Source organism: Colius striatus, chromosome 1, assembly GCF_028858725.1.
Source record: "Colius striatus isolate bColStr4 chromosome 1, bColStr4.1.hap1, whole genome shotgun sequence".
NCBI lineage: Eukaryota > Metazoa > Chordata > Aves > Coliiformes > Coliidae > Colius > Colius striatus.
In genome coordinates, this window is record NC_084759.1 from 206,210,647 (window position 1) to 206,237,758 (window position 27,112).

At 55.8% G+C, this 27,112-nt stretch overlaps 1 protein-coding gene across 8 annotated transcripts in view; it reads right to left on the reverse strand.

Annotated features, from left to right (window-relative positions):
* Window positions 1-27,112, reverse strand: part of SHANK3 (SH3 and multiple ankyrin repeat domains 3) — a 364,468-nt gene that overhangs the window by 108,131 nt on the left and 229,225 nt on the right. For all 8 annotated transcript variants that reach the window (XM_062020288.1, XM_062020289.1, XM_062020290.1 and 5 more), the window contains exon 15: window positions 10,736-10,811. In XM_062020288.1, coding sequence (XP_061876272.1) covers window positions 10,736-10,811 — 76 coding nt within the window. The remainder of the gene's footprint in view (window positions 1-10,735; window positions 10,812-27,112) is intronic.

The following is a 27,112-nucleotide window of genomic DNA, read 5'->3' on the forward strand; positions in this document are numbered from 1 at the left end:
CCTCAGCATCTCAGCAGCCCTGCACTGGCCTCTCTGCAGCCCTTCCCTGGCTCTCTGCAGCTGGGCAGCCCAGCACTGGCCACAGCCCTGCACATGAGGCCTCAGCAGCTGGGGCAGAGCACAGGGGCAGCACAACCTCCCTCCCCCTGCTGCCCACACTCTGCTGGATGCCCCCAGCATGCCATTGGCTTCTTGCCCCCCAGCCCAGGCTGCTGCTCATGGGGAGCTGCTGCCCCCCAGCACTGCCAGCTCCCTCTGCCAGAGCTGCTCTCCAGCAGCTCCCCCCCAGCCTGTGCTGCTCATGGGCTTGTTCCTCCCCAGCTGCAGGACTCTGCCCTTGTCCTGGGGAACCTCAGCAGCTTCCCCTGTGCCCAGCTCTCCAGCCATTTGAGATCCCACTGAATGTCATCTGTACTTGCTTCTTACATTCCTTCACTGTTGTTAGAGCTGTTTCTTTTCCCCTTGTGTTGTTGTGTTATGCTGTCCTTATCTCAGCCCAGATGTTCCACCTTTCCTTTAGGATTCCCCTCCCCATCCCAGCTGGCTGCAGGCTCTTTGTCACCAACCAGGCTCAGACCACAGCACAGCCCCAGAGCAGTGACCACAGTGGAGTGGGACCCAGGAGTCTGGCAGGAGTCCAGGGCCCATCACACACCCAGGGGGAAGCATCCCAAGTAGTTTTAGAGCCTGGGCAGACTCTTTGAATCAGCCATATCCAGCCTGTGAAAGCCAAGCTGTGTGTGCTTGGAGAGGACACAAAGTGCTGCTGCAGCAGAGACTGTCAGAGCAGCCCAGGCTGCAAGGTTCAACACTCACTTCTTAACCCAGGTAAATGCAAAGTGTCCAAACATCCAGGCTCTGTTTTCAAGGCAAGAGATGTTCTTGGAAAGGAACCATTCAAAGAGGAGAGGGTGCCACAGCAGCAGCTCTCTCTGCAATCCAGTGAAGAAAGGGAACCTCTGGGCTTGTAAAATGACACAGTAGAGACAAAACACTCTTCGATCTATGCAGATGGCTTTACCAGAATAGTCCAGCTGGTGTCTTCAAGAGTGACACAAAGCAATGCAAACAGACTCCCAGGAGGAGGAAAGTCTTACCATGGGAAACTCAGCTTGATACGTTCCTATTAAAGAGAAGGTCAAGAGGCATCTGTGTCACTGCACGCAGGGACAGACCGAGAGAAAAGTACTTCCAATAGCTTTGAATTACCAAGTGATGCTGGGGAAAAAGATCAGATTTCAAGATGTGACTTAGGAGCCTTGGAATAAGGCAGAACCCCCAGTAGAGAGCAGCTAACCGTGGAACACCGTGCCAAGGAAGAGGTGGACTCCTGCTCCTCCAAACTACAAGCGGGAGAGGAGCCTGTGTGGAAGCTGGGATTGCTCTGATGCTGAAAGCTGCCATGCTCACAGCCCCAGCTCCTCCTTCCCTTTGCAGATGCTGCTCAGGGAAAGGGGAAAGGCAGACACTGGTCAGAACAGGATAAACAACAAGGTGTGGGGCGAGCAGGTTGTCTGAGGTCACGCAAAGACAGCTGCACGCTCTGAGTCTTACGTGGAGATGGGAAAAGTCATCTCCCAGATGAGACTGGCAGAGAATGCACACCCTTCCCTTCCCTTCCCTTCCCTTCCCTTCCCTTCCCTTCCCTCCCAGCCTGGCACGCTCGTCCCTGCGGGGGAACTCTCCCTGTGAAACGCGCCGGCTGGGGCAGCTTTCCATGCAAAGAACACCTCAGCCCGTTGAACTTACCAGTGCTTTGGCTACTGAAAGTCTTTGCAGTCAAACACAGCATCTGTGTAAACCTCAATGGGCACAGGAAGGCAGATTAAATGTAATTGCCTCTTCTCACTCATATTTCATCACAAGATTGTTGGTGATTCTTACCTGGTTAGTGGGACTGCTGCGGGCTGAACGGTGCCAGAGCAAAGAGCATTGGACACCGCTTCAAGAGTGGCATTTGTTTGTAATGATCTGATTACCCTCTGCCTGGAAGAACAAGAAGCAGCAGACTCCAATCCAACCCAAAACCCCAGCACAGCTCAGCAACGGGGATCTGCAAGGACCTGAATGATTTCCATAGCTCTAGCTTCTGCAGGCAGTGAGAAGCACGCAGTCTCCTCTAACACCTGCTTTGCATTTCTCTCTATAAACACGTTCCAATGACCTACAACTGCTTGAGCTGAAGAAATGCTCTTGTTCCCCTGTGCTGATGCACCTGCAGAAGAGGTTCCAAGGCTTGCAGAGACAGGCAGGCCCCAGCCCTGGCTGCAGGAGATGAACAGTGATGGACTGGGACGGTCAGCACAGGGACAATGACGATAAGCAGCACAGAAACCCTGTCTGCAGGTGACTTTAGCAAGGCTTCACCCTGTGCAGAATCACTTGCACCAAAACACTCCTAACAGGTGTTTGTCTAAAATGTTCTTTACTTTCCAGTGAGGGACCTTTAAATGACCATCCAGACAATCCCTCCTAATGCTACATCTGCTACCACAGCGTGGTGGGGGCTGGCAGGGCCCTGCAGAGCTGCCGCAGCCCCAGCCCCTGCTCCAGCAGCTGCCCCTGGCTCAGGGGGCACAGGAACGTGTCCAGCTGGGGTTGGGAACCTCCTGAGAAGGAGCCTCCACACCCACCCTGGCCTAATGAGACCCCCCTGAGCTCAGGCTTCTGTTGCCCAGGCTCAGCAGCCCCAGGGCTGCAGCCTTTCCTCCTCACACACATCTTGCAGCCCCTCAGCATCTCAGCAGCCCTGCACTGGCCTCTCTGCAGCCCTTCCCTGGCTCTCTGCAGCTGGGCAGCCCAGCACTGGCCACAGCCCTGCACATGAGGCCTCAGCAGCTGGGGCAGAGCACAGGGGCAGCACAACCTCCCTCCCCCTGCTGCCCACACTCTGCTGGATGCCCCCAGCCTGCCATTGGCCTCTGCCCACAAGCCCACGCTGCTGGCTCACGTGGCTGGCTTGTGATTAGACCTTTTCTCCTACTGCTTAGCTAACATTTTGTTTGCCATGAGTGCTGCCAATTACCTCCTGTCCTACTCCAGCAGGCACAGTGCAGAGCTTATTCCCCCTCTGCAGTTCACGATGCACCCGAGCACTGTCACCCTGCTCTCCCTCAGCACAGTGCCTCAGTTTACCCCGTGCCAGTGCTAAGCAAGGAGACTGCCTGCAGGCCCTCTGGTTGGACATCCCATCACCCTTGTTTTTTACAACAGCCTGGTGCTGCTGGCTGATGTTCAGCCCAGGACTCGCTGTGACTTCTGAACCTTTTCTCCATCCCCCCTCCTGCATCTGCACAGCCGATGGCTTTTCTGCCACTGAGGCAATCTGAGTTTCCCCTGCCTGAGCTGCAGCTAAGCATTCTCAAACAGTTCCTATCCATCATGATGACTCCAAACTCTCATCCTGCCCACAAATGTGCAGTGTTTGCAGTGACTCACTGATGCCTTTTGCAACCTCCTCTGCCCCTCACCAAGCACATAGCCCTGTCCAGAGAAGGGGAGGATGATGCCTGCCCCAACGCTGAAACCCTCTGGGCAGCTGATGTTCAGAGGGGCTGGGGGGTTCTGCTTTTGCTCCTTCAGGTCTCCAAGCAACAGTATTGACACTGAAGACAGACTGTGGCCCAAGGCAGGGGAAGGCACCAGGGCAGCAGCAGGTCCTGGTGCAGGAGCAGGGCAGGCGCTGGCTGCAGGGGGCGAGTCGTGTCGTGGCAGGGGAGGCATCTCAACTCACACACACTTTGCTGTGGAAAACCTTCTTTTTCTGCATCAAGCCCCTGGGCTGGACTGGGGAGTGAAGTGAAGACGTTTTGCTGTCCACATCCCCACACACGCTCCTCCCACGGCTCTCTCGTGCCCACGGAGTGGAAGATGCACAGCGAGGTCCTGATTCACCTGGCCTAAATGATTGCTGTAGATGGGAGTTAATTGCACTCTGCAAGTCCCCTGCTGCAGCTAGAAAGAGGACCCTGATGCTAAGGTCAGGTAGAGAGGCACTGAAGTGTCTGAAGTGACACCAGACGAACGAATCCACTAACAGACAACAAAAGCCTCTCCACTCCTCCATTCAGTGATGGGAGAAAACCATTACCCCAAGTGCAGCACCAGAGAAAACACCTCTGCCTTGCTCAAAGACACCAAATGGTTGGTGATAAAAGAGTTTTCAGAGAGCAGTGAGGAACTGTGCCACGGAAGAAAGACAACAAAGTTCAATGGCTGTAAGGAGTCCAAAGGAGTAAGTCAGTTGTTCATCTCTAGAGGTGCCTGAGATGAAATGAAAAGGCTTCAGGATGGTCTAACTGGGTTTATTCTTCCAGACAGCCTCTGTGTGTCCACAAACACCCTCTGGGGAACTGGTGAGTTTCGTGGCTTTCTGGTTATTTTGGGTTGTTGTTAAGCCAATCTCGAGTGTTCAATTGCTCTCAGTGTTGAAGCACAGAGGGAGGCTGATTCCTTCCCCCTGACGTCCTTCTGTGAGCCACAACACAGGACAGGGGCAGTGCAGAAGCTCAGGGGTCACTGACACCAGCATCCCCTGGTGTGTGATGGTAAGTAACAAGCAGCAGAGCATAGGAAACGGAGCACAAGACCAAGTGATGCCTTCCACGCCTCTGAGAGCCAGGAGCTGCATTCCTCATCCCATCCCTGAGCAGCTCATGATGCCTCCTGGCCACAGACTGACTCTTCAGTAATTCTGTGCTCTCATTTGGAACCCATTCACGTTTTTGGCCTCCAGGACACGCAGCAGGGGTCAGTTCCTCAGTGCAACCACCTGCAGTGACAGAGGGCTCTGTTTTATTTGCATCTTGCAGCTTGCAAACTCCACAGAGTTGCCATCTCACCCCTTTGTGCTGTGAAGTCGCTGCTGTTCCATAGGCACCTTCTCCTTGCCTTCTCATGGCTTCACAAAACCCTGACAAGTCTTCCTCAGGAGCCTCTTCCCTGAGGTGAGGAGTTCCAGGCTCGAATGGGAAGTGCTCTGTGCTTTGGGGTCACCCTGGTTGGTTGTCTCTGAACCTTCTCTAATCCTTATTCTCATGGGTAAACTCCAACTGCCAGGAGGAGACTGTCAGACCCTGGATTTACACAGAAATGTCACTAGCTTTGGTAGACTCTCTATTTCTTTCCTACTTCCCAACACCCCATTGGCTGCTGCCCTGCTCCTGCCTGCCAAGAGCCAGCCACATGGCTCCAAAACCTCTGGGAGCACAATGCCCTACAGGAACCCACTGCCATGCAGGTGTGTGCTCCAAAGCCTTTCAACCCCAGAGACAGCAGGAGCCACAAAGACTTCAGTCTCAGACAAGCTGCTCAGTGACCAACAGCTCTACCAGTTCTCACCTTGCCCAAGTCCTGGTTGGATTCTGTCTGTACCTGGCCAAAGCTTATTGCAAATCTGGTGCAGAAAGCAGGAGTCCTTTGGCCAAGCCTCCTGACAAACAAAGAGGAGGATGCACATTGTCCCTCCCACCACCCCACCATCAGCTCCAGCATCACACCATCAGCTCCAGAGGGTGCATATTGTCCCTCCCACCACCTACCATCAGCTCCAGCATCACTCCTGCAGCCCCAGAAGATGCACATTATCCTTCCCATCACCAGCTCCAGCATCACACCTACAGCTGCAGAGGGTGCACATTGTCCCTCCCATCACTCCACCATCAGCTCCAGAGGATGCATATTGTCCCTCCCATCACCCCACCATCAGCTCCAGCATCACACCATCAGCTCCAGAGGGTGCACATTGTCCCTCCCATCACCCCACCATCAGCTCCAGAGGATGCACATTGTCCCTCCCATCACCCCATCACCAGCTCCAGAGGGTGCACATTGTCCTTCCCACCATCCCATCACCAGCTCCAGCATCACACCTGCAGCTCCACTGGGCCCTTCGTTGCAAAGAGAAAAGGAACACTGAAGGGAAACCCACCCTGGCAAGTCATTTCTGAACACACCAGGACCTGCTTTGCAATCTGCTAACCAGCTTCCCTGACTGTTTTTAAAGGAGAGAATGAATGGGGCTTAGCAGAGTTCCCTCACTCCTTCAGCCCTTGAAGGCTGCAGCTCTTCAGCTTGGGCATCCCTCTGCACAGCTCAGGCTGGCTGGCTGCACAGCTTCCATCAGCTCATTCTACCATTACCAAGTCTTATTTCTTGTACAGAAGAGGCCACGAAGCCTCATTTTACCCTCCAATTCTGAGATGCCAACCTGCAGGAGCAGCTGAGCAGACCAGCCCTGGATCCAAGCACTGCTGGGGGAAAGCTCTGGCTTGGGAGAGTTCACTTTTTACCACTTCATGTCCTTGTAGAATCACAGAATCACTCAGATTGGGAAAGACCTTCAAGGTCATTGAAAACTGTCTCTGAAAAAGCAAAAGGTAAGTCCTGGAAGACAGTGCTCTCACCACAAGAGCTTGGCAGACGCTTCTGCAGGCACGTTAATTTGACAAGTGGGATTCTCCAGCAGCCTTTTCAAGAGGAGGTTTCATTTGCTCCCTCTGCACTTGTGTTGCTATAGAAATGAAGGCTGCACTAGCCCAGTGCAAATTACCTTTTCCCTGCTAGGAGTGCTTGCTGCTCTAAGCCCCAATTCCCTGCAGCACACCAAAGCAGGGACCTGCCTCCCTCCCTCCCTCCCCAGAGCAGCTGCCACCACCTGAGCTGCAGCCTGAGCTGCACAATGCATTTGTCAAACACACATTCCCCCTGTTTCTAAGCACCAATCTCCCTTTGCAGGGGCATTTTTGATGCCTTGCCCTGCCAGGCCATTTCCCAGGCCTCTTCCCCTCTCTGAGCCCTGCCTGTAGCACAGCTTCTCTCTCCTCTTACTAATTAGTCACAACTAGACAGAGTGACAGGCACAGCCAATGCAATTCCCAGCTCCCTGCCTGCTGCTGGCCTCCCAGACAACACCTTGCAGGGACCAGGGAGGGCTCCACCTGCTCAGCTTTAACACCAAGCTGAAACTAGCAGCACACCAGGGGCTGAGGAGGCAATCCATCAGCTGCAGAACGGAACAGACTGAAGGACGTTGTCTCAGAGCCGCACACAGCCAAGAAAGAGCTCGAGGAAACCCACAGTGACAACTCTACTTGGTCCTGGTCTGGAAGAGGGGAAGCAGCTCTTTGCTCATCTGTCCCTGCTGCCTGCACGGCTCTGGCCCCTCTGGAGGCACATGCAGCCTTAGGAAAGCCATGTGCAGAGGGAGGTGCTCAGGGGCTGGGGGCTCCCAGGGCCCAGTGTAGGCAAAGATGCCAGTAGCAGGGGGGCAGTGGGAGCTGTGACCACGCTGCCAAGGGGCACAAGCCCTGAGCAGAGCCTAGAGAGGGAAGCAGCAGCCACTGACCCACATCTGTGTGGGACGGACACGGGTGCTGCTCTGCTGCACGACAGGGGAAAGGAGAAACAGCAAGTTCCTGGTGCAGTCCCAGTGGCTCCTGCTGATTTCCCAGTTGGTTCCATTCCTGATTCACTCCCTCAGTCAGCCTGAGCAGGCTGAGAGCACACAGGGAGGCTGGAGCAGTGGGCTCCCTCACCTCAGCTCGGAGGAGAGACGGTGTGCAGCTCCCTACAGCTGCAGCTACCTCATGGAAAGCTCCACAGGAGACAGAAAGGGACTCCTGAAGGTGCACAGGGATGAACACGAGGCAACAGGCAGAAACTGAGGCACAACAATGAGACACACACAAAGCTTTTTCACCCTGGAAGCAAAGGCTGGAGCCTGGGCCTCCAACCCCAGAGACATGCAAGACGACCTGCCCTGTGCTGGAAACCTCCAGACACCCCTCCCAGCCTAAATGACCCTGTAACTCTGTGTATGGACATCTTGGGCCAGTCACAGCACCTGCAGGCACAGAAATCCCTGCTTAGAGGCTTGTTCTTCCTCTTTCCTAAGGGAAGGCAGCTCCAGATGGGCTGGGAACACTCAGGTTTAATCCCTCTCCCTGGCCAGCTCATCCCCATCACTGAATAACTGAAGCAAACACCCTACCTTGTCTGTTGCTCCCAATTCTTTTCCTTCCCAGCTGTGCCACACAGAACGTGGGCTCCTAATTTCATAGAGTTAATTGCAAATCTCTTTAATCTCTTCATCAGGGAAGTCAGTTCCCCCTGTGATTGCCTCTTGCTGATAAGAACACGCTCAGGCTTCTCTTGCTGTTTGCTCAGCTCCTATTTCAGAGCAGATTAGGTGTGCTGAGCCCATCCTCAGAGCTCTGGGGAAGGCTTTCCCTGTCCTTTGGTGACCCTGGCTGCACCCCAGCACACTTCAGCCCTGCAACAGCCCCGTGCTTTCTTCTGTCTTTCACTCCAGTGATGCTTCCACGTGGTGTCAAAGCAGAGGTGAGGCACCTGGCCCAGAACAGCCTCCCTCCCTCTGCCAAAGCCAAACTCATCCCCACTGTCTGCTCCTGGAAACCCGACCTTGAGGGTCAAGAGGGGAACACAAAAGAAAGTGTATTTATTGAGTGTACAGCCCAGCAGCTTCTCACGTTCACCACTCCATGTATTGGTAGCTTTCTTTTCACCTTAATAAGCCAAGAAAGAGGGAGGTACATCCCCTACCCACCCCTGCAGCTCAGCTGTGTGAGTGCTGCTCCCTGCCCAGGGCACCCACTCAAACCTGCAACGGTTTCAAAGGCTTCTCCTGAAAGCTACAGACACTTGTGTGTGATTTTCTCAAGTACTTTCAGGTTGCTCCTCAAACATTGTCATTATGTCAATGTTCTCCCACGTCTGAGACCTCCAATGAAGTTAGAGAAGATGGAATAAGCACTCCCCTGCCAGCCCTGCCCATCGATCTGCTGCAGGGGCCCTACAGCACCTGAGTTACTCCACCTCTGCTCTCCAGGAGTCTATCAGCCCAAATGCTTCATATTTAAAAGAACAGGAGAAAACTGCTTATCCTGTGTATTAAGGTGATGCTACAACCACCAGTGAATTCTCATCCCATGCAGCTGCTCATCCAGCTGGGCTGGAATGGCTGCAGAGATGAGCCTCCACAGCCCATCTGGGCAGCCCCTGCCAGGGCTCCCTCACCTCACCAGGGAACAGCTTTGGCCTTGTGTTGCTTTGGAACCTCTTGTGTTGCAGCTTGTGCCCGTTGCCCCTTGTCCTGTCACTGCCCATCCCTGAGCACAGCCTGGCTCCAGCCTCCTCTCTGTGCTTTGCTTTAACTCCAGCAGTGAGGATGGAGAAGCTTCTGCAGCGCCTGGAGCCTCTGCTGTGGGGTGTCTTTGCTGGTGGGTGGCTGATGGCCCCTGCAGAGCTGCTGACATCCCTCACCACTGCAGCCAGGCTGGTGGGTGCCACACAGGCCTTGGCATGGCCAACACGTGGTCTCGAGGATGGTGACCAACCAAGGCAGCACTTGCTCACAGCCGTTTCCTCTCACCCAGCTGCACAGTCCCTGTGTGCCCTGCTCTAGGTGCTGCTGCTCTGGCAGGGGGTTGCACTGGATGAGCTTCCCAGCTCTCTCCCAGCCCTTGAGATGCTGTGTAATGCCTCACAGTGTCTCCTCTGGTGTGTGTTGTCTCACGTGAGCCAAAACAAACTGATTTAGCTACCACAGTGCTCATCAGCCCAGCCTGCTGCAGCCTCACCCACCTCCTCTTCTTTTGCTTAAGGAATGTAATTTTAACTCATCTGCAAATTTTGACCTATTTCCTGCCCTTTAAGGTGAAGAGCAACCAGTGCCCCCAGCACAGACCCAGCACAGGGGGCTCCCTGCAGCACTCACTCATGGTGGAAACAGACCATTTCTCTCCTCTGTTCTTCTTTACTGTTGTCTGAGTCACAGCAGCACTCTCTCTGTGGTCCCATGATCAGCTGAGAACACAAACAGCCCTGAAGAAGTGTGTCACAGCATTTTTGAAGAGCAAAACAAGCCACACATGTTACTTTGAGTAAAAAGAGCCGAGGCACAGAGCCAGGGTGGAGATGAGGAGTTCAGCGAGCCAGGGCACTGACACAGGCACTGCTTTGCTGGTAAGCACCAAGGCTCAGCTTTTGCATCATGAACTCTCACAACTTGCCCCTGTCACACCACAATAATGCCCCTCCAGTTACTTCAATGACCAGCAGCTTTTAGGAGCACTAAAGCCTGACTGCAAGCCGAGATTGGACTCCACAGAGCGACCTTGGGTCATTCCTCCCTCACACACAGGACTCCAAAGCCGACTCCTGAGGCCAGCTGGCAGACCCATTCCCACAGCCCAGCCTCCCACAGACACATCCACCAGCCACACACGCTTGGGCCCAAGCACAAACCTCTTCTTTCAGGCCTGCTGCCCTGTTGAGCTTGAGCACCTTCCCCAGGCTGCTCACCACACCAAGCTGAGGGTGCTCCACCAGCAGGCACCGGCACAGCCCAGCGGTGCTGGCGGCACACTCAGCGCTGCTCACGGACCTCACACCACCAGCACCCGCTCCTGCCCTTCAGAGCAAAGCTCCTACTCTGCATCTGCATCCAGCTCGTGCTCCTCAGGCCCTGGAGCACACCAGAAGCTCTCCAGAACATTTGCTCCTCAACTGAGTCGTGAGTCAGAGACCCTGAGGCTTCAGAGTGGTGTTGACCTGAACCAGGAGCCAGGCTACGACTGAACTGACCAAAACCAACCACAGAAGTTTCCTTCCCATGGAATTAAACCAATGCCTATTGCTCTACCAGGAAAAGGAGACGCTTTTGGCATGGAAATGACTCTCCTCATGACCACAGAGCAAAGGTGCTGGTGCTTACCTGTGAGAGGTGAAGTTGTCGTAGGAGCCCACAGTATAGTGTCGGAACAGACGCTTTGTTCTGTCTTCTCTGGTTTCTACAAGAGGAAAAACACACATCACAAAGCTGAGGGTTAGAGGAAAACTTCTCCAATGGCCTCTGCTTCCCCTAGGTGTACACACACAGAGTGGACCCCATTTATCAGCAAACAATCCTCTGTGTGCAGATGGGTGTCACTGTGATCCGTCCCTGCACCACTGTGCACGCTCCCACGGGCACACAAACAGCTTCTGTGGCTGCAGCATCTCCTCAGCAAAGCTCCTCAACCACATCAAGGCACCACGTTTCACCAGGACTCCAGAGCAGGAAAGGAGGATCAACAGTGGTAAGGCAAACATGCACTTTGTGTCCCAGGCAGTGCCAGATTCCTCCCCTTGCTCCGTTTGGCCACGTCAGTCCTGCACTCCAGTGCACAGGGATGCAGCTCCCACAGAAGGGAGCTAAGAGTGGTGGCTGGCTTTGGTCTCACCAGCTGGCCTCTGAGCTCTCCAGGTGCACAGGAGCCATGGAGAAGGGAAGGCAGAAGGCAGAGAGCTGCCTTCAGCTGCCACCAGCCCATCCCCAGCAGCGCTGTGGCCAAAGGCCAGGCAGTGGCACTCTGGGCTGTTCTTGTTGGACTGAGTCCCCCCTTCAGTGTGCAACACCTCCTGGCTCTGCCTGCATCACAAGTGTGCCAACAGCCCCCAGACCTGCCAGTCTGATCAGTGAAGCTGACAAGGAAAGAGATGCTGAGCCTGCAGGCTGCAGGATGCTGAAGGAAGGCAGCCTGGCTCGTGGTGAAGTGCACAGAGATGCCACTCACCTGGAACAGGGGCTGCAGCCATGGCTTCAGTGACACATGACAGGGAGATGTGAAGGAATGTGGCTGGACATCCCCAGCTTCTGTTCTCTTAGCACAGAATGAATCTGCATCACACTAACAACCCCAACTGTCTTGCATGACCCAGGGCTACTGTTGCATGCTCATACTGCAGAGCACAACTGGGCCATGGGTGAGTGGTGGCCGTGGCAGTGCTGGGGAACAGCTGGACTCCAGTATCTTAGAGCTCTTTTCCAACCTCAGTGACCCTGTGGTCTGCTCACTCCACAGGTCCTCACACCAGCTGGACTGAGCAGATTACACTGAGCCACAGCTACAGCAGGGTGATGGGACTCAGTCCCATCAGAATCAGACTCATTGGGGTTGGAGAAGCCCCTGGAGCTGCTGCAGTCCCAGCCCTGAGCTCACCCTGCCTCAGCCAGCACTGACCCCTCAGCACCTCAGCCCCAGGGCTTTGGGGTCCCTCCAGGGCTGGGCACTGCCCCAGCTCCCTGGGCAGCCTGGCACAGGGCTCACACCCCTCTGAGGGAAACAGTTCTGCCTCAGCTCCAGCCTCAGCCTCCCCTGGGGCAGCTCCAGCCCCTTTCCTCTGGGGCTGTTGCTCATGGCTGGGGAGCAGAGCCCGACCCCCAGCTCCCTGCAGCCTCCTGGCAGGTTCATTCACAGCCTCCCATCAGGTTCATTCACCAGGACAGGATGCACTTTCAAACCTTTCACCCTGGTCTCACAGTGCATGAAACCATTGCTGCTGGCAGAGGGAAATGCTGCCACAGCAGCCACAACTCCAGTCTTCCACCCTGGGGACAGGCAACAGCCCTTGAGGCAGCAGCAGCCACCACTTCACCCCACTGCCAGGCTCTCCTGCCTCTCACACCTCCCTCACAGGCTCTGGCTGCCCTCTACTGCCAGGCACTGCCTCCAGAGACCTGGCTGCAGCCTCCTGATCCCAAAGCTGCCTCTGCATGGGGCACAAGGCAGGTACCTCTGCACAGACATCCTGCTCTCCAGGAACCTCACCCTCAGCACACACCTCCCTTCACATGCCAAACCTGCTCACTGCTGCATGGCTGAGAGCATCACAGCATGGTTTGGGTGGGAAGAGACCTCAAAGCTCATCTCATTCCAACCCCTGCCATGGGCAGAGACACCTTCCCCCAGCCCAGGCTGCTCCCAGCCCCATCCAACCTGCCCCTGGGCACTGCCAGGGCTGGGGCAGCCACAGCCTCTCTGGGCAGCCTGTGCCAGGGCTCAGCACCTCACAGGGAGCAGCTTCTTCCTCTCATCTCATCTAACTCTCCCCTCTGTCACTTTGGAGCCATCAGCCCTTGTCCTGTCCCTCCAGACCCTTGTACAAGTCCCTCTCCACCTTTCTTCTGGGCCCCTTGGAAAGAACAATGAACTTTACCAAGTTTGTGAATGAAATCACCAATGACAGGATTTATTTACACTACTGCAAACCCCATCTCCCCCCTTTTTCACCCCCTGACTCTTGTTTTTCTGTTCATCTGGTACCTTTGGGGTACTGTTTTTAGCTTATTCCCTCCTTGCTCACAAGAGCTGGAGAACAGCCCTGGCATACTGGCACTTGTTCCCCCACAACTAACAGTCTGTGCCTTGTGGTTCCATCTCCAGCTCCCCCAGCAGAGCTCTGCAATGCGAGGGGCAAAAGGGAATCTGCTGCTGAGCAGCAAGGAAATGGTTTGTGTGCTATTAATAACATCTAACAACACTTTTAAGTGGTGTTTATTCAGTCTTGACCTCACCCTTTTTCAGCCTCTGTATCCCCAGGTGCTTCACCCTGCACACAGCACAGGGGCAGGTGCACAGCTCCTATGTAAATACAGTCACAGCATGGTGGGGCTGGAAGGGACCTGCAGAGCTCATCCAGCCCAACCCCCTGCAGAAGCAGCTCCCACCTAGATCAGGTCACACAGGAACGTGTCCAGGGGGGTTCTGAAGCCCCCCAAGGAAGGAGCCTCCACACCCTCCCTGGGCAGCCTGGGCCAGGGCTCCCTCACTCCAACACTGACACAGTTTGTCCTGATGTTTCAATGGAACTGGTTGTGTTCCAGCTTCATCCCATCACCCCTTGTCCTGTTACTATCTACTATGGAAAAGAGGGATGTCCCAACCTCCTGACACCCACCCTTTAGATATTTATAGATGTTAATAAGATCCCCTCTCAGTCTCCTCTGCTCCAGACTAAACAGCCCCAGGTCCCACAGCCTTTGCTCATGAGGAAGATGCTGCAGTCCCCTGAGCATCTTGGTGTGCACAGGGAGGCTCTGTAGAGAAGAGGGAGCAAGAGGAGAGCAGGGCAGCCCAGCAGGACGAGCCCAAGGGGTGCAGGGGCTCCTCTGGACACACACAGCAGCGCAGGGGGTGTGCTCAAACATCTCCCTTTAGCCAGGGGCACGTGCTGCAGCCGCTCAGAGCCCAGCACCCAGCACATGCAGCATCACAGGGACTCACCCAGGTGCTCTGGCAGAGCCTCCAAGGGAAGGGGGAGTGCAGCAGCCCCCCCCAAGCACAGGGGCAGGGGGATGGGACCCCGTGAGGTGCCCCCAGCCCTCGCAGTGCTGTGGCTCAGGAGTGTTTAGGGGAAGGTGCTGTGTGGGGACCAGCTCTGGGTGACCCGAGGTGCTGTTCCAGTCCCCCTGTGTGTCAGCAGCGTGGTTACCTAATCCAGGAGGCTTCTTGGAGGCTGCTGGTGCCGGGGGGGCTGGTGGCTCCCCTCGGATCTTCTGGTTAGGTGGCTGTTCACCAGGACCTGTCCCCGTGGCCCTGGGAAAAACTGTCTCAAAGAACCAAGGAATTAATGCTACTGCCAAAAAGACACTATGGCAAGAAACAGAGACCTAAGGGATGGAGGCACCACACACCAGCTCCTGCCCTGCTGCTGGGGGAGCCCACCCTGGGGAAGGGGCAGGACAGCAGCGGCCTGAAAAGCACCCAGAACGTCAGACAAGCCTCGTGTGCTGGGCCTGGGAGCAGGCTGGTACCCACAGCCCTGCCCAACCTGCCCCAGGGGGGTGAAAAGGGGGAAGGAGGGCTCCTGTGAGAGCCCCAGCGACGGGGAGCACATCCATCCTCTGCTCCAGTGTCACCTCAGAGCCCTGAGAGGGAGGGCAGAAGGTGCTGCTGCTGCACAGCAAAGCCTGCTCACAGTCCCCCTCCTCCCACCCACATCTCCCCTCAACCCCACCCTTAGGAAGCTCTGCTCTGCAGGCCCTGTGCTCCTGTGCTTCAGTCCCTTCTTCTCCACTCTGCCTCCTCCTCTTCACCCCCTGCCTCCCTCTGCACACGCACAGGCACTAGCACCTCACCTGCACACTCCTCTTGATGTCACTGCAGGTAACAGCCCAGTGGTGTGGTGATGGGGCTGGATTCATGGGCTGTCCAGAGCCCAGAGGCTCGTTCCCTTCCTGGCTCCTAAATACAGCTGCTGCCCAGCCCGTGGCCAATGGGGCCGCCACGAGGCACCAGGGAGCTGGGCTGATGCACGGAGGGGAGAGCAGCCCTGGCAGGCAGGTGTGGACAGGGAGGCTTTGTATTTAGAGAGGAGGGAGCAAGAGGAGAGCAGGGCAGCACGGTGGGATGAGCCCACGGGGTGCAGGGGCTCGTCCAGACACACACAGGACAGGCAAACCAGGCAACACTGGACAAGTACAGCCTGCAAGCCAGGAGCAACGTGTGGATGGGGACAGGCTGCAGTCAGGCTGCTCTGTGCTCTGCCTGTAAAGGGCTTTGATGCAGCTTTTGAAAGGCAGTTGTCTGTAGGTAGGTCTGCCAGGTTAAAGCACAGGAATCATGTCGTGCCAGGGCTGGCCAGGAGCAGCCTGGCTGTGCCAGGGAACTGGCTCCAGGAGAGAAGCAGCTCTCAGGCAAACAGCAGACACAGAGCCCTGTGGGGCCAGAGCCCACCCTGTCCTTCAGGCACCAGCACTGGGCTGCACACACGAGGAGTCACTCTGCTGGCACGTGAAAACTCACCTTCTTGTCCCCTCAGAAGGCTGGAATTACAGCTCCAAACACTACCCAGAGTTCAACTCAATCTTATTAAATGCAAGATGTACACACCTCTGACTACTGGCAGGAGTTTCATCATCTGCTTCTGACCAACTGCTCCTGCATCACAACAGGCACCTTAACAACAGGCAGAGCAACAGGCAGAGCTACCCCAGACCAGGACACAGACCAGACTTTGCAGCCAGTGTGCCCCAGCAATCACCCCTGTCCCTGGCTGCTGATCTCTTCAGCTCCCTTCAGCAGGAGGGACGTTGGGTTTATCATCCTCACCAGGGAACAGCTTTGGCCTTGTGTTGCTTTGGAACCTCTTGTGTTGCAGCTTGTGCCCGTTGCCCCTTGTCCTGTCACTGCCCATCCCTGAGCACAGCCTGGCTCCAGCCTCCTCACACCCACCCTTGATGGGTTTGGAACAGCACTGAGCTCACCCCTCAGGCTCTTCTCCAGGCTGCAGAGCCCCAGCTCCCTCAGCCCTTCAGCACAAGGCAGATGCTCCACTCCCTTCAGCATCTCTGTGGCCCTGCCCTGAGCTCTCTCCAGCAGCTCCCTGTCCTTCTGCACCTGAGGGGCACAGACCAGGCTGACTCTCTTGACCCCATGCAGCCCTCCTATGAATGCAGCATTGCATCTGTCCTCAACATGAAGATGATACCCCAGAGAGGAACAGCCACACAAAGCACTGGGTGTTCTGCTCTGGTAGAGCAAGAGCTCCTGAGGCAGAAGTATCACACTGAAGGTACAACTGTGGCCAGGCCTGTGGACATTTGGGTGCCCACAACCCTCAGGGCAGCCTGAAGTTCTGGCAGTGAGCTGGATCTTAACCAAAGCCTGTAATGTCCTTTCTGGAGCTGACAGAATGGTGCAGACACAGCTCAAGCCATCTGAGGGCAGTGTACCCTGTCAGGGAAGTGTGCCTGGTCCTTTGGCAAGGCAAGAAGTCAGCAGTGCCTCTGCACTATGCTCCTGTGCCCACAGCACCTCATTGTCTTGGGTTCCAACCTAAAGGTCTAGCTGCAAGTAGTCAGGAGCAAGAGAGCCAAAGTAAGGTACATGACACAAGCCCAAGTTCTCTCCTGGCTTCTGGTACTAGGTCTATTTTTAGTGGTGCAGGCTTTAGCAGGGGCAGGGAAGGGCCAGATGGCTGTAGCAGGGTCTGTAATGACCTCACTGATGGACAGGGTCATTTTAACAGAAGCTACATGGTGACAGACATCTGAGAGCACATATGCTCACTCTGCTCAGAGTGTGCAGAGCTGCAGGAAACCTGACATCCCTGCAATGATGTCCAATAGCCCCACAGAGGGTGGAGAGCAGCCTTCCCAGGAGGGAACCCTGCCTCTGTGACAAGCTGCTCCTCCAAGGGGGTGATCCCAACGCCCAGCCAAGAGAGGGGATCACTGAGAGCAAAGGAGAAGCTGGCACGTGAGATTTGTCCCCTGCAAAAAGCTCATTGCCAAGACAAGGAACCAACCTGGTGCCAGCTGTGGAGAGGGAGGATTCTGGAGATCCAGGCACGGGCCACAGGGGATGGTGACACTGCAAACAGTGCAGGAACTAAAGCACTGTGGGGCCAGGGAGGCTCCTTGTTGTCTGCTGATCCTCAGACACCATCACCCTCCTGCACACAGAGAGCTGGGCTTGGCACCAGAGGCTCCAGCACTCTCATTCCCCACAGTGACTTAAAAGACCTTCCAAGATGGGAAAGGTCTGTGGGAAGAGCTTTCCCAGGATGGCTCTGGGGAGGCTTTGCATGCTGACCACAGCAGCGGCCAGTGCAGATGCTCTGGACAATGAGTGTGCCAGAAAAGGCTTCACTTCTCCCCCTCAGCAGCTGGAGTGTCAGAGGCCTTACCCTAAACACAAGGAACAACACCTCCATGGGTTTGCTCAGCCTCCTTTTGGAGCCTTTAACCTGCACTAACCGTGGCGAGGAGAGTCACAACCGTGCACTGAAGAAACAGCTCACTGTGTGGCATCTGCCTTGCTCCTGATTCCACTGACTGCCCCTTCGTGTTCAGTTTAGACAAGCAACACATCACTGGAGCTCTCCATCCCTTCTCAGCCTCCCACCACGTCCTCCTGACCCTCTCCTCACACTCGCCTCTTCCTTCACTCCAGTGTCCTCATCTGCAAAGCCTCGTGGCCCACCACTGGCAATCTCCATCTGCTGGAGAAGCTGAGTCCTGTCCTGTGCTTTATCTTTCAGCCTGTGTTTATTTAAAGGGGCAGAGTCTGAGAGACCCCACTTCAGGGCTTTTGCAAAGCCCTGGTACTGCACCACATCAACCCTCAGCCCAGAGCTTGTTGACTATGCTGTAGGACATCTAGTGCACTTGTCCATAAAGGGGTTTGAAAAGGAGGAAGAGTCAATAAAATGTTGCTTTATTCCATTTGCTCTACGCTGCAAGAGGAAACAATGAGCCACAAATACCAGACTCCCTGCTCTTTGATCCTGGCAGCACTGCCTGCCTGCCACAATAATGACAAACAATGCTGCTAAGGCCAAACTCTTTAAGCAAGACTGGTTTTCCCCTCATGCATAGAAGAGATGAGACATACTGACTACGTAGGGTTTGTCCCAGTGATAGGTACAGAGATGCTGGGCAGCAACTGTGAGAGATGAGTGGCTCAGAAGTAACTAGGTAAGAGTTCTCCTCCGGGATCTCTGAAGGATCTCACTGATGATCTCTCTGGAATAACGTTTCCAGCAAGCCCTAGAACACAGAGCAAGCAGCTGAGGAGCAGAGGGAAGCTGAGCCAGCATCAGACGCTTCGAGGAGGAGCAGGGATGACTCTTGTGGCACATGTCAAACCCCAACAGACCTTGTTCAGCAAGTTGGTTTGGTCACTCCTTTGGATGGGACTCAAACAGGTCACCTGGAACTCACCAGCAATGCTGCACCATGTTTTACCTCCAGAGCACATACCACAAGCCACTGACAAAGCTGCAGGGCAGATCCTGGCTGCCTAAGGCAAAGCTCCCCTCAACCAAAGCTCCAGCTCGGCGGCGACACCCCGGCCCAGCCCTGGGCAGCAAGAGGCAACACAAGCACTGCTCCAAGGCTCCAGCCTCACAGCCTCTGCTTTCAGCTCCAGCTGCCTCACCCAACAAGCTTACTGGAGCAAACTTCAAGGGTGTTTTCAGACACACACGCTGTCACCTGAGCTGTGAGGATGGGCACTTCATTGAGAGCCTTCTGCCATTCACCAGATGCCCACCAGCCTGAAGCTGGGCAAACTCTTCTCCAGAAGGTCAGAGGTGACAAGAGTTAAGAGAGAAAAGCAGGGAGCCAGCTATAGAAAGGGTTTGTATCCATTTCCTTTAAGACTGCTGAGCTACCCAAGCAATGGGACGTGCATCCCAGCTCAGAATGATCCAGCTGCTTGAGAGACAGGCAATTCCAACTGACTGTAGGTGCTGATACCAAACACAGAGCCTCAAGTTAACAAAACACATCAGCCTCAAACAGAAACCAACAGAAGACACTGGCAGCTTACACAGCAGCAACAGACAGCTTCCTGAGCTGGGAACGACACCCAGGCTGCAGTAAAGCATGCAGAGCCCATGGAAAGGACTGACTGGTACAGCTGAGCCTGAGCACGTGCTGACTGCTGCTCTGCTGAAACCACAGAGATGCAGGGCTCAGAATTACTCTGCTCAGAGCCTACAGGCAGCAGCTCCCCCCATCCCAGGCTACCAGGAGCAGCAGTGCAGGTCCTTGTTCCAGGGAGCCTCTTGCTCCTTATGCTCAAGAGCATCAGTAACACAGCTGAGCCCAGACCCCTTCTGCAGGAGGCCAAGCAGCCACCATCCCTTGCTGGGGCTTTTGTTCTAATGAAGTAATGCTCCAGACTTCTCTCTCTCTCCCCTTTTACACTCCTCAACAAATCAGCCCAGGAGAAACCACTTTAAGCATCTGCTTTGTTCCTGTCTCACATTCCCTGGCAGCCTGAACAGCCCAAATGTCAGCCCGGGAGTGCCTGCAGGGAACCTCATCCTCACTCCTTGCAGACAAGGTGCCAGGGAGATGAAGGAGCTGAGAGTGCTGAGGCTTTGGTAGGAGGCTCCTGCATACCTGGGACAGGGAGCTTCAGTCCTCTGTGCTGCTCCTGGCTATGTCCCACCTGACCTCAGTGCTCTTACACCCACCACTTTGAGGAACTCGAGTCTCTGGTTCATGCCCAGAACATGTGCAGGACCTAAACCTGGTCTAAACCTGACCACTGAACTCATCATACACACATGGCTTCGTTGCTCAGTGGTCAAAGCAGCACAAAGTGTTCTGTTATCAGAAGTGTAAAGGAAAAGAGGATCTGGAGACAACCTGATGTCACAGCTTCCAAGTTCCCACTTCAGGAAAGGAGGAAAAAATCTCAGCAAGTGTAACAGATATCAGCTTCATCACCTAAGCAGCACCTTGGGATAGTCACTGACCTCTACCCCTGACCACGAGCAGAAGCTGCCAGCAGAGCAGCAGCTTAATTAAGACAGGAGGAAACTTCACAGAGACAAAGGGCATCAAGGTTGGAGGCAGCACAGCAGAGAGGAAGCCCAAAGTAAGCAGCATCGTAATGGAGCCAGGGTCAGGCTTGGCACAAAGTCACAAAAATGAAAGAAATAAGATCATTTTTAAAATGCTGCCCCAGAGGCAGCCAGAGAACTTGTATGCACTGCCTGAGTGAGCAGGGATGGTCAGAGCAGGCACAGGCAGCCCTGCCTGGCAGCATGGAGGGTGCAGCAGGCACAGGCAGCTCTGCTCAGCAGGATGGAGGGTACACAGGGCACAGGCAGCTCTGCCTGGAAGGATGGAGGGTGCACAGGTAGCTCTGCTCAGCAGGCTGGAGGGTGCACAGGGCACAGGTAGCTCTGCTCAGCAGGCTGGAGGGTGCACAGGGCACAGGTAGCTCTGCTCAGCAGGATGGAGGGTGCACAGGGCACAGGCAGCTCTGCCTGGAAGGATGGAGGTTGCACAGGGCACAGGCAGCTCTGCTCAGCAGGCTGGAGGGTGCACAGGGCACAGGCAGCTCTGCTCAGCAGGATGGAGGGTGCAGCAGGCACAGGCAGCTCTGCTCAGCAGGATGGAGGGTGCACAGGGCACAGGCAGCTCTGCTCAGCAGGATGGAGGGTGCACAGGTAGCTCTGCTCAGCAGGATGGAGGGTGCACAGGGCACAGGCAGCTCTGCTCAGCAGGATGGAGGGTGCACAGGGCACAGGCAGCTCTGCTCAGCAGGATGGAGGGTGCACAGGGCACAGGCAGCTCTGCTCAGCAGGATGGAGGGTGCACAGGGCACAGGCAGCTTTGCCTGGAAGGATGGAGGGTGCAGCAGGCACAGGGGAGATGAGGGGTCATCTGAGTTCCTGGCAGATGGGTTTCATCTGCATGCCCTTCCAGCAGCTGCTGTGTGACCAACCTCCAGCTCTGAGGTTACCACATCCTCAGGCACCTCTGCAGGTGCTGCCCTGAGTCCCAGTCCTGCCCTGCAGCTGCAGGGAGCTCAACGTGCCCTTCCTGGCTGCATGTGAGGAAATCCTGATTTGCCTTTCTGCCAGGGACTGTCACCTTCTGAGTGGCCAGGTGGGAACAGTCATCCCTCTCCAGCAAGAGGCAGGGCTAAAAGCAGGCACATTTCCCTCACTGTTAACAAGGAAGCTATTTCAGGCTGCAGTTCTACACTTAATATCACACTTTGTGTGGAAGTAAATGGCTGTGAGGGTAGCACAGGAGACTGTACCACAGGCTGTGGTGAAAGGCACAGAATACAACAACCATTGGCCTCTCTTTGTACACACAGCCAGTCAGCCTGCTGCAGAGTCCCTGAGTGCTGGGGGTGTGCAGGGCCCTGCAGAGCTGCTGCAGCCCCAGCCCCTGCTCCAGCAGCTGCCCCTGGCTCAGGGGGCACAGGAACGTGTCCAGCTGGGGTTGGGAACCTTGAGCAGGAGCCTCCACACCCTCCCTGGCCTAATGAGACCCCCCTGAGCTCAGGCTTCTGTTCCCCAGGCTCAGCAGCCCCAGGGCTGCAGCCTTTCCCCCTCACACACATCTTGCAGCCCCTCAGCATCTCAGCAGCCCTGCACTGGCCTCTCTGCAGCCCTTCCCTGGCTCTCTGCAGCTGGGCAGCCCAGCACTGGCCACAGCCCTGCAGATGAGGCCTCAGCAGCTGGGGCAGAGCACAGGGGCAGCACAACCTCCCTCCCCCTGCTGCCCCCACTCTCTGAAGTCCATTAGAAGGCACCATTCCTGCCAGGCACTGTTTGTCCATGGTAAATCTATGCTGGTCACTCCATGCTTTTGCTCCTTTGCCTCCCTCACTCCTCTCACTCTTGGAGCTCTCCTCAGGTTGCCTCTCAGCCTGGGTGAAGCCCGAGCACTGAGTGCACGGTGGCTGGGTGACACACCATGACTTGGTGGCCAGCAGGCCAGGAGGATTCCAGCTCAGTTCACCATGAAGTCTTTCCCCAGGACCATTGAGTGCAGAGGCCAAAGGAGGGGACTGAAGTGAGTCAGGGGTGAAACGCTGAGTGGGAGCAGGGCAGCCTGTGCACTGCCCCTGCACCTCTGGCAGAGCCCGTCAGCAGCTCTCACAGGCAGTGCCTGGGGCAGAGCTGCTCCCCAGCACAGTGCAGTGCAGTGCTTCCATGTTCACCTTCTCCCTGATCCTTCTGCAACTCCACATCAAAGAGCTGGAAAAGTCAAAGTGGGACCTTCCTTCCCTCATGGGCTCTGGCATGTTGCAGCTCCTGAGGCTTGGCTTGTGCCACTTTGACTCCCAACCTGCTGCTCCAGTGCAGATGCCTCTTTTTAGGAGCTTCTTACCCCTAGGCAGGTCCTCTCAAAAGCCTCTCAGAAAAGCCATGGTGTCTGCACTTGGCACTCACTGCTCAGCCAGGGCTTCTCCTCTCCAGCCTTGGAAGTTTACCCAACTCGTGTCCTGCTGTTACAGGATCACAGAGTCACAGCATGGAGGGGTTGGAAGGGACCTGCAGAGCTCATCCAGCCCAACCCCCTGCAGAAGCAGCTCCCACCTAGATCAGGTCACACAGGAACGTGTCCAGGGGGGTTCTGAAGCCCCCCAAGGAAGGAGCCTCCACACCCTCCCTGGGCAGCCTGGGCCAGGGCTCCCTCTCTTAGCCTTCAAAATGCAAGGTATTTGCCCAGAACAAGGGTTACTGACTGACAGCAGGGATGTGGGTGCCACACGTGGACCCTACGAGACCCAACCCATACAAATGGCCACAGGGGACACCATGAGCACCTTGGCCACGGGCCTACAGCTCCACACCATCCCCCCAGCAGATGAGCCTGTAACCCCCAGCAGCTCACCACCACCCCAGCCTGGCTTTAGGACAGAGCTTGTCCAGGGCAGGACCAACACCAGCACAACAAAAGAGAAGGTGGAATAGGTAACTCATCCCTTCACATGCAACAAAGGAGCTATGAGATGGGTAAGAGAACAAAGCAACCTCCCCAGAGGCTGGTGCAGCCCCACAGCACCAGACGGGTGAAACCAGCGCTGGAGGCACCGCAACCCTGCACGCTCCTGCTCCTCCTCCTGGCAGCCCACGTTTGCATCACCTGAGGCTGGCATCAGAGAGCAGTGAAGAACAACAGTGCCCTCTACCAAAAGAAACAGCCAACGAGCCCATCCTCAGCCCCAGGCAGCGGGACAGCATCAGCCCAGCCCTGTCAAGCACAGCGCGGCTCAGGCTGGGCTCTGCACAAGCTGCTCTGCCTTGAGAGCACTGGGGCCAGGCACACACACCGACTGCTCACCTGCCTCTGTGGTGACGTGCTCCGCTGCCTCTGATGCCCCAGGCTGGGAAATGCTCCTGACTCTCACCCAAACCAGGAGCAGATGATGCACAAACAGCATCGCTGGTGGTTCGTTCCAAACCCCATTGCTGTGCCACCTCTCTCCCAACATCCAGGCTGGTCTCTGGGAGGGCAGGGAGGGGACTGGCCCTCCTGCAAGATGCTCTGGCTATCAGAATTGTACATTATTTGACACACCCAACCATTGTTACTCCAATTTCAAGACACTTCTTAGACAAGCAACTGATTTCTTGATCAAAAGGTGGTTCAAGCTCCTAACTCTTTCTCCAGAAAGCCTTTCCACACCAGGAAAGAGTGGTGACCCTTCCAGCACCTCCACTGCTCCCCACAGGCACAGAAACTCATCACAGCCCCATCATCTGAGGGGGAGGGATCTCACCCTCAACATTACTGTTGTTCTCTCACCAAAAGAAGAAATGTCCCAGTGCACTTGGAACTCAGGTAATGTGGTTCCACATATCAGCAATTTAAACACCATGGTGATGGAGAACAACTGGAAATCTGGCCACAAATACAAGGGCAGTCAAGGAGAGGACTCTGCCATGCAAAACACACGGTTCCCTGGACATCACTGGCTCCCATATCCTTCCATGAGAATCAACCCAAGACAAAAAGGTGAAGACCCAACAAAGAAGACTCTTGTGCCATGGTTACTGCACACCAAGGACAAGCTGCAGCTCTGAGTCAGTCCCAGCCCCCCAGCACACGCTCTGACCACAGCCAGCACCTTCCCACCTGCACCCCAGTGTGTCCCTGAGCAGGGGGGATGCTCAGCTGCAGGAAAACCCAGACCCTGCACGTCTGCAAGTGCTCTTCAGCCCAGTTCAGTTTGCAAAGAGCCTCCTGAGGTTTCTGCCCACAAGGCACGTGGAAGCAGATCAACAGCACAGAATGTTTCCCAGAGGAGACAGTGCAGTGACTCTCCAAACACACACAACTGGAGAGGCAAACAGTTACCAAGGTGAGACCCAACCACCCTGGATTGCTAAAGGCCAGGTTCCAGGCTTGCAGTGCACAGGGGAGCTCGTGCTCCCTTCTCAAACCTTCTCTTGCCCCACAGACCAGGCACTGCCAACAAGCTGCTGACACACATGCACCAAGGCACGTGGCACGTTCTGCTTCACACACACCAGTCAGTGCTGGGACTTCTGGGTGCTGTTTCCTGAGCTCAGTGAGCTCTGCACAGGGGTGAGGTCTGTGCCACCCCTGAGGTCAGGCGGGAGAGAGCCAGGATCTGCCACAGAAAGTGCTTTGGAAAAGGCAGTGAGGGTCATGGGAGAGAGAGGCAGTAGCTTAGGGTGAAATGAGCCCAAATTGGACACTGACACTGACCCTGACCCAGGCCTGACACATTTCAAGGTGCAAATAACATTTTACAGTGCCTGCAATCTATCACAAGCAGCTATTTACTCTGAACTGCAGTTAACAACTTCCCTCTGCAATTTTACCCAAGGATGCAGGTCTTTCTCCCAACATTTCCCACAGACTCAGGACTACCCTGTAATTAACCCAAAGCAAGAATGAGCTGTGTTCACACCAGAGGCACAGCCATGCCCATGCCAGGCTCAGCAAACAGTTGTCCAACAGACAAGGTCCTGCAACATTAACACTCACACTGCATCTCACACATTGCAGGTGGTCCCTAAGGATCCTGCTGAGATGTGTGTGTGTGCAGAGCCCCAGCCCCAGGAGCTGCTGCTCAGTTCCCATCCAAGAAGCCATCGAGGCTTCGCTTCCTCACCCAGCACACAGAGGCTGACCATGTCCTGAGCTGCTCTAGCACACAGTCACAGCATGGTGGGGCTGGAAGGGACCTTTAGAGCTCATCCAGTGCAACCCCCTGCAGAAGCAGCTCCCACCTAGATCAGGTCACACACGAACGTGTCCAGGTGGGTCTGAAGCCCCCCAAGGAAGGAGCCTCCACACCCTCCCTGGGCAGCCTGGGCCAGGGCTCCCTCACTCCAACACTGACACAGTTTGTCCTGATGTTTCAATGGAACTGGTTGTGTTCCAGCTTCATCCCATCACCCCTTGTCCTGGTGCTGGATGCCACAGAACAAAGTGCTGCCCCAACCTCCTGACACCCACCACTGAGATGTTTGTCACTATTCATGAGCTCCCCCTCAGTCTCCTCCAGACTAAACAGCCCCAGGTCCCACAGCCTTTGCTCATGAGGAAGATGCTCCAGTCCCCTGATTATCTCAGCAGCCCTGCACTGGCCTCTCTGCAGCCCTTCCCTGGCTCTCTGCAGCTGGGCAGCCCAGCACTGGCCACAGCCCTGCACATGAGGCCTCAGCAGCTGGGGCAGAGCACAGGGGCAGCACAACCTCCCTCCCCCTGCTGCCCACACTCTGCTGGGTGCCCCCAGCATGCCATTGGCTTCTTGCCCCCCAGCCCAGGCTGCTGCTCATGGGGAGCTGCTGCCCCCCAGCACTGCCAGCTCCCTCTGCCAGAGCTGCTCTCCAGCAGCTCCCCCCCAGCCTGTGCTGCTCATGGGCTTGTTCCTCCCCAGCTGCAGGACTCTGCCCTTGCCCTGGGGGAACCTCAGCAGGTTCCTCTGTGCCCAGCTCTCAGCCTGCCCAGCTCTGGCTGAATGGCAGCTCAGGCTCTGCTGAACCAGCCCCTGCTCCCAGTTTGGTGCCAGCAGGGAACTTGCTGAGGGGACACTCCATCCCCTCACCCAGGTGGTTGATGAAGATGTTGAACCAGACTGGCCCCAGAACCCATCCCTGTGGAACCCCACTGCCCACAGGCCTCCAGCTCGATTCTGTGCCATTGATCCCCCCTCTGGGCTCTGTCATTCAGCCAGCAAGTGTGTGCAGAGGAGAACAAGGCTGATGGGAACCCAGATTCCTGTGGACATCGATCAGAATGACAACCAACTCCAGACCAGCCGGAGCAGCTCCCTGTGCCTCAGCACTCTCAGCTCCCCCACGCTCACGTCTGCAGACACGTGATGCTACAGCCATCTCCTGAGCCACCAACGTGCCTCCTTGGGTTGTTTCATGAAATAAAGCCTTAGTGTGCCCCTTCTGAGGGGATGTTCTGTTAAATGCAAGACCCTGCTTTTCACCCTCCTGAATTCTCCCAAAGTGCACGTCCTCACCTCGTGAGGCGCCACCGGGAAACGCCAGCAGCACGCTGCAGTTCTCTCTTGGCCACAGCCATTAGTGAGAGCATTTAGCAGGTGAAATCCTTAACCAGCTCCTGGCAGATGACAGATTTCCAGTGCTCCCCCACGTTTCCTCCACCTTCACTAACAATTTCCCACATGACACTCCTGAAACCCTGGTGAGCTGCAGCCACAGCATCCCCTGAGTCAAAACACTCCGTCAACCTCCTTTAGCACAAAGATGTTCCTGGACAAACACTGTTCTGCCCTGCACCTTTTCCTGTCCTCCCTCATCTCTCTCCTTTCCAAATCTGTTTAATTGTCCAAGAGAACTCTGAGCATCTCAACCAGGCCTGCCCAGGGCATTCCCACACACGGGGCTGACCCTGACCTCCATGTGCTGGAGAGCTGGGCACAGAGGGAGCTGCTGAGGTTCCCCCAGGGCAAGGGCAGAGTCCTGCAGCTGGGGAGGAACAAGCCCATGAGCAGCACAGGCTGGGGGGGAGCTGCTGGAGAGCAGCTCTGGCAGAGGGAGCTGGCAGTGCTGG